This window comes from Oncorhynchus mykiss, chromosome 20 (genome assembly GCF_057628025.1).
Source record: "Oncorhynchus mykiss isolate SJ-2025 chromosome 20, ASM5762802v1, whole genome shotgun sequence".
In the NCBI taxonomy this organism is placed as follows: domain Eukaryota; kingdom Metazoa; phylum Chordata; class Actinopteri; order Salmoniformes; family Salmonidae; genus Oncorhynchus; species Oncorhynchus mykiss.
Window position 1 is genome coordinate 36,632,086 of NC_143041.1, and position 19,960 is coordinate 36,652,045.

Sequence of the window (19,960 nt, forward strand, 5' to 3'; positions counted from 1 at the left end):
CGCTTCTACTGAGAAACCAATTGTCCCGGTGGATATATTTTCGAATAGATATTTGAAAAACACCCTGAGGGGTTGATTCTAAACAACGTTTGCCATGTTTCTGTCGATTGTATGGAGCTAATTTGGAATATTTTTCGGAGTTGTTGTGACCACAATTTCCGGTCGATTTCTCAGCCAAACGTGAAGAACAAACGGAGCTATTTCGCCTACAAAAAATAATATTTTGGGGAAAAAATGAACTTTGGCTATCTACCTGGGAGTCTCGTGAGTGAAAACATCCGAAGTTCATCAAAGGTAAACGATTTAATTTGATTGCTTTTCTGATTTTCATGACAAGGTTGCCTGCTGCTAGCAAGGCATATTGCTAGGCTATCGATAAACTTACACAAATGCTTGTCTAGCTTTGGCTGTAAAGCATATTTTGAAAATCTGAGATGATAGGGTGATAAACAAAAGGCTAAGCTGTGTTCCAATATATTTCACTTGTGATTTTCATAAATAGGAATATTTTCTAGTAAGATTTATGTCCGTTGCGTTATGCTAATTAGTGTCAGATGATGACAACGGTCCTGTTCACAGGATGGGGTGTCACTAGAGGTTAAAGAAGAAGTTACAGGTCTGTGAGAGCCAGAAATCTTGCTTGTTTGTAGGTGACCAAATACTTATTTTCCACCATAAGTTGCAAATAAATTCATAAAAAAATCCTACAATGTGATTTTCTGGATTTTTTCTCATTTTGTCTATCATAGTTGAAGTGTACCTACTATGAAAATTACAGGCCTCTCATCTTTTTAAGTGGGAGAACTTGCACAATTGGTTGCTGACTAAATACTTTTTTGCCCCACTGTACTTTCCCGAAACGGACGACACACACACAACTGTATTCGTTATCCCTGTCACACCCTGCCTCCAGTCCACTTACCGATATCTGAAGAGAGCCTCATCAAAATTGCAACAAGCGGTTCTGTGAAAATTTAATTTAATCAGAAGTCACTGACAGATTTCTGGGTAAGGCTGTGCTCAGAGTGTCCTGCCTTGGCAAATCGCGCTGTTAAAACCTTGAGTGTAGGGGGCAGTATTTTGATGTTTGGATGAAAAACGTACCCAAATTAAACTGCCTATTTCTCCGGCTCAGAATCTAGAATATAATTGTCAGATTAGGATAGAAAACACAAAAGTTTCCAAAACTGTCAAAATATTGTCTGTGAGTATAACAGAACTGATATTGCAGGCGAAAACCTGAGGAAAAAAATCAAACCAGGACGTGGCTTCCCCGTGGTGTGAACAGTCTTTAGACAGTTTCAGGCCTTTATTTTGAAAAATGAGCGAGCGAGAAAGCTCTCTCTCTCTCACATTTGAAGTGTTTCTACGAACATTTCTGAACATAAACGCGTCAACCAAATGGAGGTATTTTGGATATATTTATGGAACAAAGGGAACATGTATTGTGTAACGGAGTCTCGTGAGTGCAAACATCCGAAGATTAAATATTTAGTAATTTAATTAGAATTTGGCGCTCTGCAATTAAGCGGTGGTTGACAAAAATGATCCCGCTAACAGGGTGGGTGCCTTTGCAACCACGTACCAATGTGAGAGTGTATTCTTCCCCCTCACTAGCATGAAAACTAAATACAGGCACAGACTGTGTGTGGAAAATGATTTAAGACTGAGACTCTCTCCAATACAACCCAACATTGCAGAGTTATGTGCATCCTTTCAAGCACACCCTTCTCATTAACCTGTGGTGCATTATTCACAATTTGATGAACAAATGAGCTTTTATATGTAAGATGACTAAATATAGAGCTAAATTATTAATTATATTTTTATTTGTGCCCTGGTCCTATAAGAGCTCTTTGTCACTTCTCACGAGCTGGGTTGTGACAAATTCACACTCATTCTTATGTTTAATAAATGTGTTGGATAGTGTGTGGCGCTGACCCTCGTGCTAGAGGGGGTACGCAGCTGGCGGTTGAATGTTTGAAGGGGTACGGGACTATAAGACGTTTGGGAACCACTGCTCTACAGGAATGATGGAGTCCATCCAAATGGTTTTGGTGCCAGGACCCTCTCCTCACATTTCAAAGCTGCGTTGAGACAGGGCATCTACCCACAGTGCTCAGAATGACAGAAATCACATTTAGATTAAGGTAACTCATTAACAGAACATGCGTCGAAGATGAAATGACGTACGCCCTTACCGCGCACTTTGAAGATTTACTGTCCACATTTACTTTTCCTCAGCCAAGACAACTAACAAACAGCAAAATCACTAGCTTATGCATAGGGCGGCGCATGAGTTTCCAGTTGGGGAAAATCACATTTTCACCATAAAAATGCACTATCACCACATTTGCAGACTTAAAGAGTATGTAAGATATCACATTACAAATAGTAGGCCGAGTAGAGTGGATAGTGATTGTTATATTATTTAGGCTAAACTATCACTGTTCACAAAAAAAAAGACTTGCATACATGGCTGAGCACATTGTAAAAAGCGTAGAGCAGTGATACTCAACGTGTAGGTCACGACCGGAGGTTTTGAATGGGTTGCAGGTGTAAAACAATATATTTATGAAAGAAAAAAAAGACTTGCATACATGGCTGAGCACATTGTAAAAAGCGTAGAGCAGTGATACGTGTAGGTCACGACCAGAGGTTTTGAATGGGTCGCAGGTGTAAAACAATATATTTATGAAAGAAAAAAAAGACTTGCATACTTTGCTGAGCACATTGTAAAAAGCGTAGAGCAGTGATACGTGTAGGTCACGACCGGAGGTTTTGAATGGGTCGCAGGTGTAAAACAATATATTTATGAAAGAAAAAAAAGACTTGCATACTTTGCTGAGCACATTGTAAAAAGCGTAGAGCAGTGATACGTGTAGGTCACGACCGGAGGTTTTGAATGGGTCGCAGGTGTAAAACAATATATTTATGAAAGAAAAAAAAGCGCAGTATGAAATTAAACCAGGTAGAAGATGTATAGAAATCATTAATAATTTAATCTGACATTTAATTCTTCAATATAGAGTTATTAACCAAGCTATTTTTAGTTGATTTTGTTGTTTCAAACCAGTGAGTTTATAAAACATTCTTAATCAAGAATATGGGAAACATTTAATTAAACAATGAAAGGTGGGAATGTTGTTCCCTTGTCATATACTTGCTACATTTACTAATCAATATAGCATAAAACATTTTTTACAGATTTTATTTTGCAGAATATTTTTTGCGATGCGAATATTGGGTCACGACAGACAATCTGGTTCAAAACCAGTTAAGACCCATCAGCACCTGGTTTACAGGCTATCAGATACGCTTCTTCTCTCTTTGCAAAGGAAAAACACATTTCATGCAATACTATTCTACTACACTTTATGGCTGGATACATTAAACAGATTATTTTTTAAATACAACATATTATAGGTTAGCCTACTCTGCAGACACTGACAAACAGATCAATAAAAATGTCCATATAAATTGGCCTACAAAAGGGGGAGACAAATACAATGACATTCATCTAAAGCTGGAGGAGGAAATGGTCTAAAAACAAACTTAATAGCACTGACCGGGGACATAGCGGATGCTCTCCACTGGTGCCAGTAAGATACTGTAGGCTATAGACCTAGTGTTGTTCGCTCAATTAAAATGAGAATTTTGATAAAAGACAGATGAGTATTTTCATTGTCTTCTTTTTACAGCAATAGCCATTTGCTTTCCAAACTATGTCCTCCCGTGATTGAATTTTGAAATATTGTGATATGCCTGGCTAGGCCTCTACTTTTCAGAGTCACAACTCATGCATCTATTTGGTGTGCACGCTGCCTTTCCTTTCCGACTGTAGGCAATGCAACAAAAAATGCTTGAAGCATTGAAGAGCTGCTGGCAAACACAGGAAAGTGCTGTTTAAATGAATGCTTATGAGCCTGCTGCTGCCTACCACCGCTCAGTCAGACTGCTCTATCAAATTAATTATAATAACACAGAAATACGAGCCTTAGGTCATTAATATGGTCAAATCCGGAAACTATCATTTCGAAAACAAGACGTCTATTCTTTCAGTGATATACGGAACTGTTCCATCAGTCTAAATATTCCTGTTACATTGCACAACCTTCAATGTTATGTCATAATTACGTAAAATTCTGGCAAATTAGTTCGCAATGAGCCAGGCGGCCCAAACTGTTGCATATACCCTGACTCTGCGTGCAATGAACGCCAGAGAAGTGACAATTTCACCTGGTTAATATTGCCTGCTAACCTGGATTTCTTTTAGCTAAATATGCAGGTTTAAAAATACATATATTTCTGTGTACTGATTTTAAGAAAGGCATTGGTTTTTATGGTTAGGTACATGTTGGAGCAACGACAGTCCTTTTTCAGCGAATGCGCACTGCATCTATTAAATGCAACGCAGGACACGCTAGATAAACTAGTACTATCATCAACCATGTGTAGTTATAACTAGTGATTATGATTGTTTTTATGAGATGTTTAATGCTAGCTAGCAACTTACCTTGGCTTCTTACTGCAATCTCGCAACAGGCGGGCCGCTCGTGAAGCAGGTGGTTAGAGCGTAGCGTTGGACTAGTTAACCGTAAGGTTGCAAGATTGAATCCCTGAGCTGACAAGGTAAAGATCTGTCTTTCTGCCCCTGAACAAGGCAGTTAACCCACCATTCCTAGGCCATCATTGAAATAAGAATGTGTTCTTAACTGACTTGCCTAGTTAAATAAAGATGAAATAAAACATTCAAAAATATGATTAATCGGTCGACCTCTAAACTGAAGGGTGCAATTGAGCTTCTTTTTTTTATTCTATGCAAATTACCTATGATATTACTATTCCTTTGTTGCATGCATCTGTAGCTCCTCAACATCATTCTCTGTAAAACCAGCAGAATGACAGCAGAATCTGAACCAAAAGGAAAATAATGCAACAAAAAGAAAACAGAACAGGACAAACCTGACCCCACCCTGCTCAGGAAACAGTGTGACTGACGCCACTCGGACAGACATATTGGACCCCAAACACACAGTGCACAGCACAGGCCCACACCTGTGCATGCATGCAGTGCACACACACACACCACATCATGTTTTAATAACATGAAGAATGAGCTTGAACCCTGGGCAAAATCATTTTGCAAAAAGGAACAGTCATCATTTGTGTGCTACATGCTGCGCAATACTTATGACAACACTGAAACAGAACACTGCAACCCCTGAGAGACCAGCTGTTAATCTAGAACAGCACGGCCTGGATTGGAATGCCCTGCCACTGCTTTAGATCCATGGGAGAACAGAGGGTCTAAACTGTGCATCCTCTGGACTCACAACACAAAAACAGTAGTACACTTACAACCCAAGTCCATCCAGAGCTAGGCCTAGTCAACATCCTGCAACCACAGCCTTGGCAGACAATACGATAATTAAAGTAAAACTATGAAAAGCTTGCCCTACCCGCTAACACCGACCTGTGCTAGCCAAGGAACAATGTACACAGACAATCATGTAATGATGGCCTGAATAACCTTCCTTCCTGAATCACATGGTGGCATGACACGCAACCAGTCTTTTTCACGCATGCACAAACAGGTGCAGCAGCTGTTTATGAGAGAGAGAGACAGATAGGGGTAAAGAGAGAGAGACAAGAAAGAAAGAAATAGCGAGTGAGATGGTGAGAGAATTTTAAAAATACCAAGTGTCAGCCAAAGTTTATGAGTGCTAGCCTGGGGGGTTCCAGTGTGTTGCATTAATGAGTTGTAGCCACATGTTCCTCATGCTTCAGGCCATGAGGCTACTATCCTCTCCTCTACGCAGGACTACACCACATCCTGAAATCCCTGGAATGCATGCGAGAGTGCCTGAATGTTACTTGCCCAGCCAGAGGACCAAATAGCAAGAAAGCTCTGACAAAAGATCTGTCCTGTTCCTCCTTGCAATGGTTGGCATGAGAAGTTAGTGAGTGCTGTGCATGCATTTTTAAACATGTTTGCAAATCATCTTGTCTTACACTGTCAGGGACAGGGGTGACCTTAACTCGAGCAGGCAGACAGTGTTGCACAATCATGTTCCTTGTTGTTTGTTTGCCTCTCTCCCTCTATGTTCTGCACATGCCGGACAGAGAGGGGCTGGGTCCCAAAGGGCACCCTATTCCCTACATAGTGCACTACTTTTGAACAGGACCTAAAGGGAATCGGGTGACATTTCCCCATTTGGGATGCAGCCAGGGACTCTAGAGGGGGGAGGAGAGGGCAGCTTTGTTGGAACTTGGAACTCTACTATTGACAATATGACATCATTGCTATAATATTCAAGCCCAAAGCAATCCAAGTTCCAGCCTTTGAGGTTTTCCCCGCTTTTCCGGAAAAACATTGGTCAAAACCAGAGGGCCCTCCAGGAAGTGCCTTGCCTGCAGGGCATGTTTATGTCTTAGTCCAAAATGTCACCCTATTCCCTATATAGTGCACTGCTTTTGACCAGAGTAGTGCACTATAAGGGTAATAGGGAGCAATGTGGGATGCAGAAAATGAGTTAGGACAAAAATACAATGAGCGTGCAGTTGCACAAACTGATTCCTGGAAGAGAGGAACTTCAAGTTCCCCAGTCCCCACCCATACGCTGCAGCTGCATAACCATGAGCAGGGTAAGTATACCTATTAATCCCACCAAAATCTGAGTTGACATTTCTTACAAAAATGAAAGCAGTATGTTAGAAAAGTGGATATAAAATGAAAGATTAATCTCATGTTTTAAAGAGACAAATATTTAAATCTCTTGAAGTTATGACTTTACTTACGTGTTTTAATAAATGTGTGAGAAGTCCGGACTGGGCTTAATGCGTACCGACTTTACGCCTTAAACCCATGGGTGTTCCAAATAAGCCCACCTCTTGACTTAACCTGTTAGAGCTCTAGGGGCGCTATTTCATTTTTGGATAAAAAACGTTCCCGTTTTAAGCGCGATATTTTGTCACGAAAAGATGCTCGACTATGCATATTCTTGACAGTTTTGGAAAGAAAACACTCTGAAGTTTCAGAATATGCAAAGATTTTGTCTGTAAGTGCCCCAGAACTCATTCTACAGGCGAAACCAAGATGATGCATCACCCAGGAATTAGCAGAATTTCTGAAGCTCTGTTTTCCATTCTCTCCTTATATGGCTGTGATTGCGCAACGAATGAGCCTACACTTTCTGTCGTTCGCCCAAGGTCTTAGCAGCATTGTGACGTATTTGTAGGCATATCATTGGAAGATTGACCATAAGAGACTACATTTTCCAAGTGTCCGCCTGGTGTCCTGCGTCGAATTCGGTGCGCAATTGCCAGCTGCTTCTACTTTACCATTTGATTCAGGGGAGAAAGCATGTGTCCAAGAACGATGTATCAATGAAGAGATATGTGAAAAACACCTTGATGATTGATTCTAAACAACGTTTGCCATGTTTTCAGTCGATATTATGGAGTTAATTTGGAAAAAAAGTTTGCGTTTTGAGGACTGAATTTATGGATTTTTTTTGGTAGCCAAATGTGATGTATAAAACGGAGCCATTTCTAATACACAAGGAATCTTTTTGGAAAAACTGAGCATCTGCTATCTAACTGAGAGTATCCTCATTGAAAACATCAGAAGTTCTTCAAAGGTAAATGATTTTATTTGAAGGCTTTTATGTTTTTGTTAATGTTGCGTGCTGGATGCTAACGCTAATGCTAACGCTAAATGCTAACGCGAAATGCTAACTCTAGCTAGCTACTTTTACACAAATTATTGTTTTCCTATGGTTGAGAAGCATATTTTGAAAATCTGAGATGACAGTGTTGTTTACAAAAGGCTAAGCTTGAGAGATGGCATATTTATTTCATTTCATTTGCGATTTTCATAAATAGTTAACGTTGTGTTATGCTAATGAGCTTGCTGATAGATTTACACAATCCTGGATACAGGGGTTTTTTCATAGCTAAACGTGACGCAGAAAACGGAGCGATTTGTCCTAAACAAATAATCTTTCAGGAAAAACTGAACATTTGCTATCTGAGAGTCTCCTCATTGAAAACATCTGAAGTTCTTCAAAGGTAAATTATTTTTTTGAATGCTTTTGTTTTTTTGTGTAAATGTTGCCAGCTGAATGCTAAATGCTACGTTAGCCATCAATACTGTTACACAAATGCTTGTTTTGCAATGGTTGAGAAGCATATTTTGAAAATCTGAGATGACAGTGTTGTTAACAAAAGGCTAAGCTTGAGAGCTAGCATATTTATTTCATTTCATTTGCGATTTTCATGAATAGTTAACGTTGCGTTATGGTAATGAGCTTGAGTCTGTATTCACGAACCCGGATCCGGGATGGGGAGATCAGAAAGGTTAAACAATCCATGTTAAAAACTTACAAACTGACACTTCTTATATAAAATTACATTATATGAATCACCCCTAAAATAAAATGATCATTGCTATTCATCATGAAAGTAGCACTTAAAACAGGGGGTGTCCAATTGTATCCACAGAGAACAAAGTGGACTTGGGCTTTTGTTCTTGCTGACCAGTACACGCCTGATTCAACTAATCAGACTTCAATCAAGACATTAGTCGAATCAGGTGTGTTATTGCTTAGAACACAAACCTGCACCCACCCTGGCCCTCTGTGGATAAGAAGCCATGCAACAAAGACCAGAACTAAACTTTTTAGGAATTATCTGAAAGCTAATTCACATTTGCAGTACTGCTATTCTTGTTAATTAGTACAACTCATCTTCCTAAGGCATATCTGAAGACAGTTTCAATCTCCCACTCTGTGTATTAAATACAGGTGGACCAAACAGATTCACCTGGATGAATGAAAGAAAGACCGGAGTAGTCTCCCAATAGTCTTCGTCGCTCTCATTTGTTTGCATTTTTATCCACCACCTGTAGGTTTTTGTTTCCATGATATCCCTCAACCCTAAATTTCTGCATCAACATTCTGAGCACAATGATTGCTAATTGTTTCAAATCTTGGTAAAGGCACCATGGGTAGATGCACAACATGCATAATGATAGTGTGTGTTTTAAATCAACTTAAAATCTGAACAAAAATAATTTATGCTCATGTTGATTGAATATTAGGGATATCAAACTATCCTAGTGTTTAAATGCATACTGGCCTTAAAAGGAGAAACAGTGATTTGTTGAAGAAGAGAATAGCAAAGTCTACTCAAAATACTTGAAACCAATGGTTTGGGGTATAAAGATTAGAGGTCGACCGATTAATCGGAATGGCCGATTAATTAGGGCCGATTTCAAGTTTTCATAACAATTGGAAATGTGTATTTTTGGGCGCAGATTTGCCGATTTTTTTTCACACCTTTATTTAACTAGGCAAGTCAGTTAAGAACACATTCTTATTTTCAATAACGGCCTAGGAACGGTGGGTTTAACTGCGTTGTTCAGGGGCAGAAAGACAGATTTTCAACTTGTCAGCTTGAGGGATCAAATCTTGCAACATTACAGTTAACTAATCCAACGCAATAACGACCTGCCTCTCTCTCGTTGCACTCCACAAGGAGACTGCCTGTTACGCAAATGCAGTAAGCCAAGTTAAGTTGCTAGCTAGCATTAAACTTATCTTATAAAAAACAATCATAATCACTAGTTAACTACACATGGTTGATGATATTACTAGATATTATCTAGCGTGTCCTGTGTTGCATATAATCTGACTGAGCATACAAGTATCTGACTGAGCGGTGATAGGCAGAAGCAGGCGCGTAAACATTCATTCAAACAGCACTTTCGTGCGTTTTGCCAGCAGCTCTTCGTTGTGCGTCAAGCATTGCGCTGTTTATGACTTCAAACCTATCAACTCCCGAGATGAGGCTGGTGTGACCGAAGTGAAATGGCTGGCTAGTTAGCGCTCGCTAATAGCGTTTCAAACTTCACTCGCTCTGAACCTTGGGGTGGTTGTTTCCCTTGCTCTGCATGGGTAACGCTGCTTCGATGTGATGGCTGTTGTCATTGTGTTGCTGGTTCGAGCCCAGGGAGGAGCGAGGAGAGGGACGGAGGCTATACTGTTACACTGGCAATACTAAAGTGCCTATAAAGAACATCCAATAGTCAAAGGTTGAGGAAATACAAATGGTAGAGGGAAATAGTCCTAAAATTCCAATAATAACTACAACCTAAAACTTCTTACCTGGGAATATTGAAGACTCATGTTAAAAGGAACCACCAGCTTTCATATGTTCTCATGTTCTGAGCAAGGAACTGAAACGTTAGCTTTCTTACATAGCACATATTGCACTTTTACTTTCATCTCCAACACTTTGTTTTAGCATTATTTAAACCAAATTGAGCATGTTTCATTATTTATTTGAGGCTAAATTGATTTTATTGATGTATTATATTAAAAAGTGTCATTATTACAAATACATTTTTATTTTATTTAAAAACGGCCTATTAAATCGGTATCGGCCTTTTTGTTCCTCCAATAATCGGTATCGGCGTTGAAAAATCATAATCGGTCGACCTCTAATAAAGATACACTAGACTACAATATTATGCAAAGTTAGGATTGATCATATTTAATGATATTGCTTTGTCATTTACATTCTGTATAGTGCGCTACTGTACCCTTTAAGCCCACCTGAGATAAATGTCAAATTTAACAAAAATGTATGTATAGCAATACAACGTTAATTTAACAGTGAAATTAGAAAAGCATTCAAAAATGTAAGCTGTAAATTGCCCGAAATCTATTCACTAAGTGGTGTTGGTACTGTGAGACGGACATGCCGGCACAACTACTTGAATGAAAAACTATTTTCAATTGGCAAGAAAAAGTAATGAATGCTCATGAAATATGCTGTCATGTTTTTACATTAGCACATGAATATCTTCATTTTAGATGTTTATCGGAGGGGAGGGTAGCCTCGATGGCATTTTTTTTTTTTTTTTGCAGCTTTGAAATTGATTACACACACAATTGTCAATAACTTCATCTGATTGGCTTAACATTTTAAAAAGTTGTAGATAACCATTTGAATTAGTTGAAACAGCAGAAAATATTTGTTTTCTAGTTTACTTGAATCCAAAGATGGAAGTGGGCTTAATGGGTATGCTTACTCTACATACCAAAATGTCACCCTATTCCCTACTTTTGACCTGACATTTATAAGAATTGACATCAGCAGCAACTGACAGTCTGACACATGCCTGAGTGCCAGTCTGTGCCATAATGCCAACTCCTTGTCACTAAAAGGGTGCTTTCACACATGGTCCTCTTTAAAAAAGAACCGATTGGAGTCCTCTTTAAAGTGAACTCTGGGGTAAAAAAAAATGTTTTTTTAAATGTAAAAAGCTAAAGAACTCAATTCTCTTTGTATTCACACTGCCATTGGTTTGAATGAGGACTCAGCTCTTTTGACAGTTCACTTCACCCGTTTTGTGGTCCGAATCATCTTTGCATTCACATTGCTATGTTTAGAAAGGAACAAATATATTTTTACAACATTCAATCAATGCACTCCGGGATTTGTCAAAGTGCAGGAAAAGCCATTTCATCAGAACGTATTATCGGACAGCTAGATATGCCAACTTACATTTTGGAAGCTAATAAATAGATTGCATTTAGTTCAAATATGAGACAATTGTAAATCAGAAGATACTATTAACACGTAAATATTGTAAAATAATAAATAGCAGAAGAATAACTGCAGATTAAATAATGTTATAATTGAAAAATGTAAACCCAATATCGGTTACTGCCCTTTAAGAGCAATAATAGATTTTGTACCATACAGTATGTTGTGATTCTCACCAAATACAGTGCCTTGCGAAAGTATTCGGCCCCCTTGAACTTTGTGACCTTTTGCCACATTTCAGGCTTCAACCATAAAGATATAAAACTGTATTTTTTTGGGAAGAATCAACAACAAGTGGGACACAATCATGAAGTGGAACGACATTTATTGGATATTTTAAACTTTTTTAACAAATCAAAAACTGAAAAATTGGGCGTGCAAAATTATTCAGCTCCTTTACTTTCAGTGCAGCAAACTCTCTCCAGAAGTTCAGTGAGGATCTCTGAATGATCCAATGTTGACCTAAATGACTAATGATGATAAATACAATCCACCTGTGTGTAATCAAGTCTCCGTATAAATGCACCTGCACTGTGATAGTCTCAGAGGTCCGTTAAAAGCGCAGAGAGCATCATGAAGAACAAGGAACACACCAGGCAGGTCCGAGATACTGTTGTGAAGAAGTTTAAAGCCGGATTTGGATACAAAAATATTTCCCAAGCTTTAAACATCCCAAGGAGCACTGTGCAAGCGATAATATTGAAATGGAAGGAGTATCAGACCACTGCAAATCTACCAAGACCTGGCCGTCCCTCTAACGTTTCAGCTCATACAAGGAGAAGACTGATCAGAGATGCAGCCAAGAGGCCCATGATCACTCTGGATGAACTGCAGAGATCTACAGCTGAGGTGGGAGACTCTGTTCATAGGACAACAATCAGTCGTATATTGCACAAATCTGGCCTTTATGGAAGAGTGGCAAGAAGAAAGCCATTTCTTAAAGATATCCATAAAAAGTGTCGTTTAAAGTTTGCCACAAGCCACCTGGGAGACACACCAAACATGTGGAAGAAGGTGCTCTGGTCAGATGAAACCAAAATTGAACTTTTTGGCAACAATGCAAAACGTTATGTTTGGCGTAAAAGCAACACAGCTCATCACCCTGAACACACCATACCCACTGTCAAACATGGTGGTGGCAGCATCATGGTTTGGGCCTGCTTTTCTTCAGCAGGGACAGGGAAGATGGTTAAAATTGATGGGAAGATGGATGGAGCCAAATGCAGGACCATTCTGGAAGAAAACCTGATGGAGTCTGCAAAAGACCTGAGACTGGGACGGAGATTTGTCTTCCAACAAGACAATGATCCAAAACATAAAGCAAAATCTACAATGGAATGGTTCAAAAATAAACATATCCAGGTGTTAGAATGGCCAAGTCAAAGTCCAGACCTGAATCCAATCGAGAATCTGTGGAAAGAACTGAAAACTGCTGTTCACAAATGCTCTCCATCCAACCTCACTGAGCTCGAGCTGTTTTGCAAGGAGGAATGGGAAAAAATTTCAGTCTCTCGATGTGCAAAACTGATAGAGACATACCCCAAGCAACTTACAGCTGTAATCGCAGCAAAAGGTGGCGCTACAAAGTATTAACTTAAGGGGGCTGAATAATTTTGCACGCCCAATTTTTCAGTTTTTGATTCGTTAAAAAAGTTTGAAATATCCAATAAATGTCGTTCCACTTCATGATTGTGTCCCACTTGTTGTTGATTCTTCACAAAAAAATACAGTTTTATATCTTTATGTTTGAAGCCTGAAATGTGGCAAAAGGTCGCAAAGTTCAAGGGGGCCGAATACTTTCGCAAGGCACTGTACATCGTCTTCTCACACTATTCAAAAACCACAATCGAACAAAAGTCTTAAAGATCAAATTCATCACATGCCCCGAATACAACAGGTACACCTTAGTGAAATGCTTACTTACGAGCCCCTAACCAACAATGCAGTTAAACAATAAAATGCAGATTTTAAAAAAAGTAACAAGTAATTAAAGAGCAGCAGTAAAATAACAAGACTATATAAAGTGAGGTCACATATTGCAAACAAATAATCTGAACCAGAAACTACACAAACTCAGCAAAAAAAAGAACGGTGCCTTTTTCAGGACCCTGTCTTTCAAAGATGATTTGTAAAAATCCCAATAACTTCACAGATCCTCATTGTAAAGGGTTTAAACACCGTTTCCCATGCTTGTTCAATGAACCATCAACAATTAATGAACATGCACCTGTGGAACGGTCGTTAAGATACTAACAGCTTACAGACAGGAGGCAATTAAGATCACAGTTATGACAACTTGACACTAAAGAGGCCTTTCTACGGACTCTGAAAAACACCAAAAGAAAGATGCCCAGGGTCCCTGCTCATCTGCGTGAACGTGCCTTGGGCATGCTGCAAGGAGGCATGAGGACTGCAGATGTGGCCACGGAGACACATAAGACAGCGCTACAGGGAGACAGGACGGACAGCTGATCGTCCTCGCAGTGGAAGACCACGTGTAACACCTGCACAGGATCGGTACATCCGAACATCACACCTGCGGGACAGGTACAGGATTGCAACAACTGCACGAGTTACACCAGGAACGCACAACCCCTCCATCAGTGCTCAGACTGTCCGCATTAGGCTGATAGAGGCTGGACTGAGGGCTTGTAGGTCCTTACCAGACATCACTGGCAGCAACGGCGCCTACGGGCACAAACCCACCGTTGCTGGATCAGACAGGACTGTCAAAAAGTGCTCTTCGCTGACGAGCCGCGGTTGTCGTCTCACCAGGGGTGATGGTCGGATTTGCGTTTATCGTCAAAGGAAGGAGTGTTACACCAAGGCCTGTACCCTGGAGTAGAGGCTGACCGATTAAATCGGCATGGCCGATTAATTAGGGCCGAATTTAAGTTCTCATAATCGGTAATATGCCTTTTTGGACGGTGATTATGGTCGATTACATTGAAATCCACAAGGAAACTGTGTCAAGCTGACCACCGGTTACGCGAGTGCAGCGTTAAAAGGACCCTGTGGCTGCAAGAAGCCAAGGTAAGTTGCTATCTAGCATTAAACTTATCTTATAAAAAAACTATCAAACGACACATTGATGATATTACTAGGTTAATTAGCTTGTCCTGCGTTGCATATAATCAATGCGGTGCCTGTTAATTTATCATCAAATCACAGCCTACTTCATCTTCCCCAAACGGGTGATTTATTAACAAAAGTGCATTTGCAAAAAAAGAACATTGGCTGCACAAATGTACCTAACCATAAACATCAATGCCTTAAATCAATATACAGTAGTATGTTTTGTTAAACCTGCATATTTTAGTTAAAATAAATGCATGTTAGCAGGCAATATTAACTAGTGAAACTATGTCACTTCTCTTGCATTCAGTGCAAGCAGAGTCCGGGTATATGCAACAGTTTGGACCTGTTGGATCGGAGGGTGAGGGCTAGGGCCATTCTCCCCAGAAATGTCTGGGAACTTGCAGGTGCCTTGGTGGAAGAGTGGGGTAACATCTCACTGCAAGAACGGGCAAATCTGGTGCAGTCCATGAGGAGGATGCACTGCAGTACTTAATGCAGCTGGTGGCCACACCAGATACTGACTGTTACTTTTGATTTTGACCCCCCCAAGTTCAGGGACACATTCAATTTCTGTTAGTCACATGTCTGTAGAACTTCTTCAGTTTATTTCTCAGTTGTTGAATCTTGTTATGTTCATTCAAATATTTACACATGTTAAGTTTGCTGAAAATGAACAGTTGACAGTGAGAGGATGTTTCTTTTTTTGCTGAGTTTACTTGGGAATTTATGTGCATCCTTGACAATCGCTAATCAATATCTAAGAACAGCACTTTTTTCCCCCTGCTAATCTGCACATCATTATCTTCTCCCTTTTGGAACACCGATATGAGGGTTTATGGGAGGGGGAAGGTGTTGCAGTAGTCTAGTGTGGGGGAACAACAAGCGAACCTGGGGAGCTTTGTGTTCATGTTGTCCTAAAAAAGGGAACAGGACTACGGAATTCAAGCGAACAGAAAGACCACCTCTCGAGATAGTTCGGTTCATGTTGGGGCTCTTTTGAGGGGTCTGAATTATTTTGGAGTGTTCACACCGCACACACAAAAAAAAACATTTACAAAACACTGAGTTCACAAAACTTGCCTGAAAGGGACCAAGTGTGAAAACAACCTAATTGCCATGTTGAGCTTGACATGGAGTGCAATGGAGTTGGAAAGAGCACAAAGAGATGTGGGACCTGGCTCGTCTGACAGCAGCAGTACAGTAACTAGATATTTAACTCTGCTTGTGCTTGCAAATGAGACTTGGATTGAAAACACAGCCAACCAGTATGATCAAAGTGATGACACAGACAATCAAGAACCACACTAAAGCATTGAACACATTTTAGCACTCTGAACATCATTCTATCCATTTAAATTCAGTCCCCAGTGCAGTGTAGGCCAGGCACTCTTGCATGCCTCAAGGGAGAGAGACATAACATTGGATTCCAGAGAATCTGTCGCCAGGAGTCAGGGGCAAACAAACCCGATGACGTCGTGTGGGGTCAAAAAAGAAGCACATAGAACAAAAACATTCCACTAAAATCAGCTGGAAGCAATAACTCAGAAGCCGTTTTCTAGTGGAATACAGAGCATACACATTGACTGTACATGCAATCCCTGGCTAACAACAAATGGCATCTGAAAAGCTTAAGGCAAGAAACACGTTAACAACATTCTATCTCCCGAACAAAGAGCAGGCATAATTGTATATCCTGCAATATAATACCTACTAGCTCAAGCTTGGAATTAATATTTTTCCCGCTGGTGATTTGCAATGTTTACATGATGATCACCACACATACAGCAAGCACGAAATTAATGGGTGTGTAATTTAGGATATAATAGAAATGTTCAATAAATCTAAGCAATCGGTGGTCTATTGTAGCTAGTAAGCTAACCATGTTCCACAAAAAGGTTTTGAAACTTCATAAGCGTTGCTAAAACGAGATCATGTTCATGTGCCAGTGTTGGCAGCACATAGCTATGTGCTTTTCCTACTGTGCTGAGAACAGTCTTGAATTCTAGGAAAGCTAAATAATACATTCCAAAACATGAGTAGTTTCCCCATCTTCTCAGTTCAAGTCATAGCTAAAAAAAAACAGCATATCAGCCTAGCCACTGAATTCTTACTTTTTTTGGCTGCAAGTACAACACTTTATCATAAAATGCATGCCCCAACAAATATAACTAGTTATGACGTGGAGCCTAGCGTAGTAAGTTAGCGAACTGCCTAGCTAAATGGTTAAAGATAGCTAGCTAGTTATAGTAGCCAACGTTGGCTAACAATTCATGAAAAGTATTAAAACATTTCAATTAATGTTTCAAATAGAATTATATTGAAGTTCGTGCATACCGTACATATAGAAACATTTTCCACAATCCTGACGAAAGCTAATAGCTACCAAACTTTGCAAGAAAGAAGAGCAATGTTAATTTGCAACTGACAAAACGGAATAAACTCAACGACCCGTTAAAGTAACGTTCGCCACATAGTTAGCCTAGCAAGTTGCTAGGTAGCTGCCTTTCGATGTTGCAAATCGAATGCCAAGTCAAAAATAGTTAGTTACCTCTTTCAAAAGGTAAGTATTTCCTCCATCCCTCCAATAATTCCACAACAAATAGAAACACAGTGCAAAGTCACATTTCAGAGAACAGATGTATCTCCCAAAAACTTTGCAACTTTTAACGCTGCAAAAACATTGCAACTGCACGCAAACCACTATGTGACAGTAGGTTGCCTTTAGACGCACAAGCGCGCCAATTGACCCGCGTGGGTTGTCACATTCAGCTCACAAAGTGGCAGCAGCCGAAGCCCCGGCTGTGTAGTTTCTTTTCACGAAGAAGCACTGATTATTCGCCTACCTGCTAGGTTCGCTATTATCCGGAGGCTCCATAGCAGGTCGGGGAATGCTCGGTTCTAGTGGTGCATGGGACCACCCATGACCATGCAAGTTTAATAGTTGTTTGCACGTTTTCCTTTTGCAAAAGCTGGGCGAAAGGTGTCTTTCTGTTAAGATTTTTTTTCGCCTGCAGAATTGGGGCTCGCCCGGGTGTGCGCTGCCGCCATCTTTCCAGCAGTCAGGAGGAGTGCTACGGCAACCCGTACAGTTCATCCGTTCAGCAGTCAAGTCACACATTGAACAGCGAGACAGATATTTCACCGGATGTGTAAATGGAAGCATCGTTTGGCGTTTCCACTTACTACCAAATATGGTGATGAGAGGAAGCCCAGTGGCAGGCAGTGGTAGAAGATTATCAAGGGAAATGGATTTTGACCGATATTCTGCAAATGTCCTGATTGATGAAACATTTGATCTCCATACAGTTTTCTGTTTCCAAAACTAGAATCTGCAACAAACAGAGTGAACTGTGTTTTGTAGACTTTACCCTTTGCCAAAGTTTACAAAAACATTTGTTAATGCATGAACGCACATCACAAAACAGGCGTTCCCTAACGGAATTATGCAAATAAATGCCAGAACACGCTAATAGGATCTCAATAGCTCGTGATCTCCTTGCTTGTTCTACCCACTATCCTTAATTTGCTCCCATTGGAAACGATAGGCTCTGCTCTATCTTGGGTTATTTATAAAAAATCTTTGACAAAGTGGTGACGATGCTTCTTCTTCGAGGTTTAATGGCAGACTACACCCTACTGGTGCATTGTCGCCACCTACTGTACAGTGAAGTAAAACAAAAATTCAATTTCTGGAAAGTAAAAAAAAATTATTCATAGTCAAATCAAATTGTATTTGTCACATGCTTAGTGTTACGTTCCCCAGTTTATGTGTTGTAGTTTGGGTATTTGCATGTGTTTTATTTCAGGAAATGGCTTCCTGAAATCCCTCAAGCAGCTGATTGGTCGACTCCAGGGCTAATTGGAGAGCTAACCCCGCCCCCTCGTCAAGACTCAGCTGTCTCCAGTTACACATTCCTTCTAAAGCTATATAAAAGCCAGTGTTCTGTTCAGGAGAGAGAGATTTTGGAGGTAGGGATTACTGAGAGAGAGATTTGCTTGGAGGTCATTGCAGAGAGATTTTGCTAGAGGTTGATTTTGATGGGAGTTCATTGCTGGGAAGTTGGTATGTTTTGTGAGTTTGTTGCTCAGATAGAGCTTATTTGATGTCTTTTGTTTCTTAGTTTGTTTGTGAAATTGTTTAATATTCTGTTTCATTTGTTCCCAGGGGAAAGGGGAAGGCACCTTGGGAGTGCTTAGGCAAGAGGCCCGCGGGCATACATATACCCGTAGTATATTCACTGTCTAGGCACACTAGGTAAGACCTGGGCGGACCACCCCCTGTATTTTGGTTAGGGCACCAGGTGGTGCTAAATTAGGTAAGTAGTGGGTAGGCAGGTAAGATAGGAGAGGGGGGGCTTTGAGATTTACTTTCTTTGCTTTGGTTCCATCCAGCCCCTTTTCCCCATATTACCGTGTAAAGGAATAAAGTCCTTGTAAACGGTACCACATTCTGTCTGTTGTCATTCTTACTCGCACCTACAGTCCATACCTTTTTCACTTCACAGAGAGTTTAGTTGTAGCAGGGTGTTGCGTTCCCTCTTCATAGAGGCGTGCGTAACACTTAGTAAACAACAGGTGTTGACTGAAATACTTACCTATGGGCCCTTCCCAACAACACAAGCTCAGGTGCCTTTGAGGGCAGAGCATTCGTCGACAGGGTTCCTTGTCGTGCCTCCGAGTCCCAAAATTTTCAGCCGCACTCTCTGTTTGCGCCGTGCAGTTGATAACCAAAGCAATAATCTCTACAAAGTCCACCTTCTTAACATGCAACATGTCAGGATCCCTCTGAGGGAATAATCATCTCTGGTGTCCAGTGGCAGATTTAGGGATGGGCGACATGGGCAGCTGCACAGGGTGGCATCTTGCACTGGACGGCATGGGCAGCTGCACAGGGTGGCATCTTGCACGGGGCGGCATGGAGCGCCTGCACAAAAAAAAATTGTAATAGTGATATTTGCGCGATCGGTTTGCCATCGCTCATTTGCACGTCACGTCAATGATATGTCACCGTGTGAGACTGTGGATCAATGATATGTCACCGTGTGGGACTGTGGGTCAATTAACCTTGTCAGAGTGGGCGCCCTAATTCTAGTTCGTGAGCTAGGCAGGCTACTCTCTAGGAAGGTCTCCCTCTCAGGAGTACGAGATGGCGGGGGTAGGTTGACCTCAGGTCTCCCCACTGGAATCCCGTGGTAGGGGGAGCGGGGGGAATCTATCAAATAGAGCACCTCTAACTTTGTACAGTACTAATGCAGTTAGTCAAATC

At 40.6% G+C, this 19,960-nt stretch overlaps 1 protein-coding gene and 1 long non-coding RNA gene across 5 annotated transcripts in view; one reads left to right on the plus strand and one right to left on the minus strand.

Moving 5' to 3' along the window:
• Positions 1–17,811, minus strand: part of map3k4 (mitogen-activated protein kinase kinase kinase 4) — an 86,260-nt gene extending 68,449 nt beyond the window's left edge. Inside the window, exon 1 of one of the 4 annotated variants that reach the window (XM_036956192.2) lies at positions 17,538–17,811. In XM_036956192.2, the coding sequence (XP_036812087.2) occupies positions 17,538–17,788 (251 nt within the window). In that variant the 5' untranslated portion in view covers positions 17,789–17,811. Of the gene's footprint in view, positions 1–17,242 lie in introns of all 4 variants that reach the window. The other 3 variants (XM_021576410.3, XM_036956193.2, XM_090212999.1) reach the window with 3 other exon arrangements.
• LOC149974583 (uncharacterized) lies at positions 7,505–18,610 on the plus strand. The gene is made up of 3 exons (XR_016489493.1): positions 7,505–7,643; positions 8,012–8,073; positions 18,501–18,610. It is a non-coding gene; the product is annotated as an uncharacterized LOC149974583 (long non-coding RNA).
• The last annotated feature ends 1,350 nt before the right edge of the window (positions 18,611–19,960 follow it).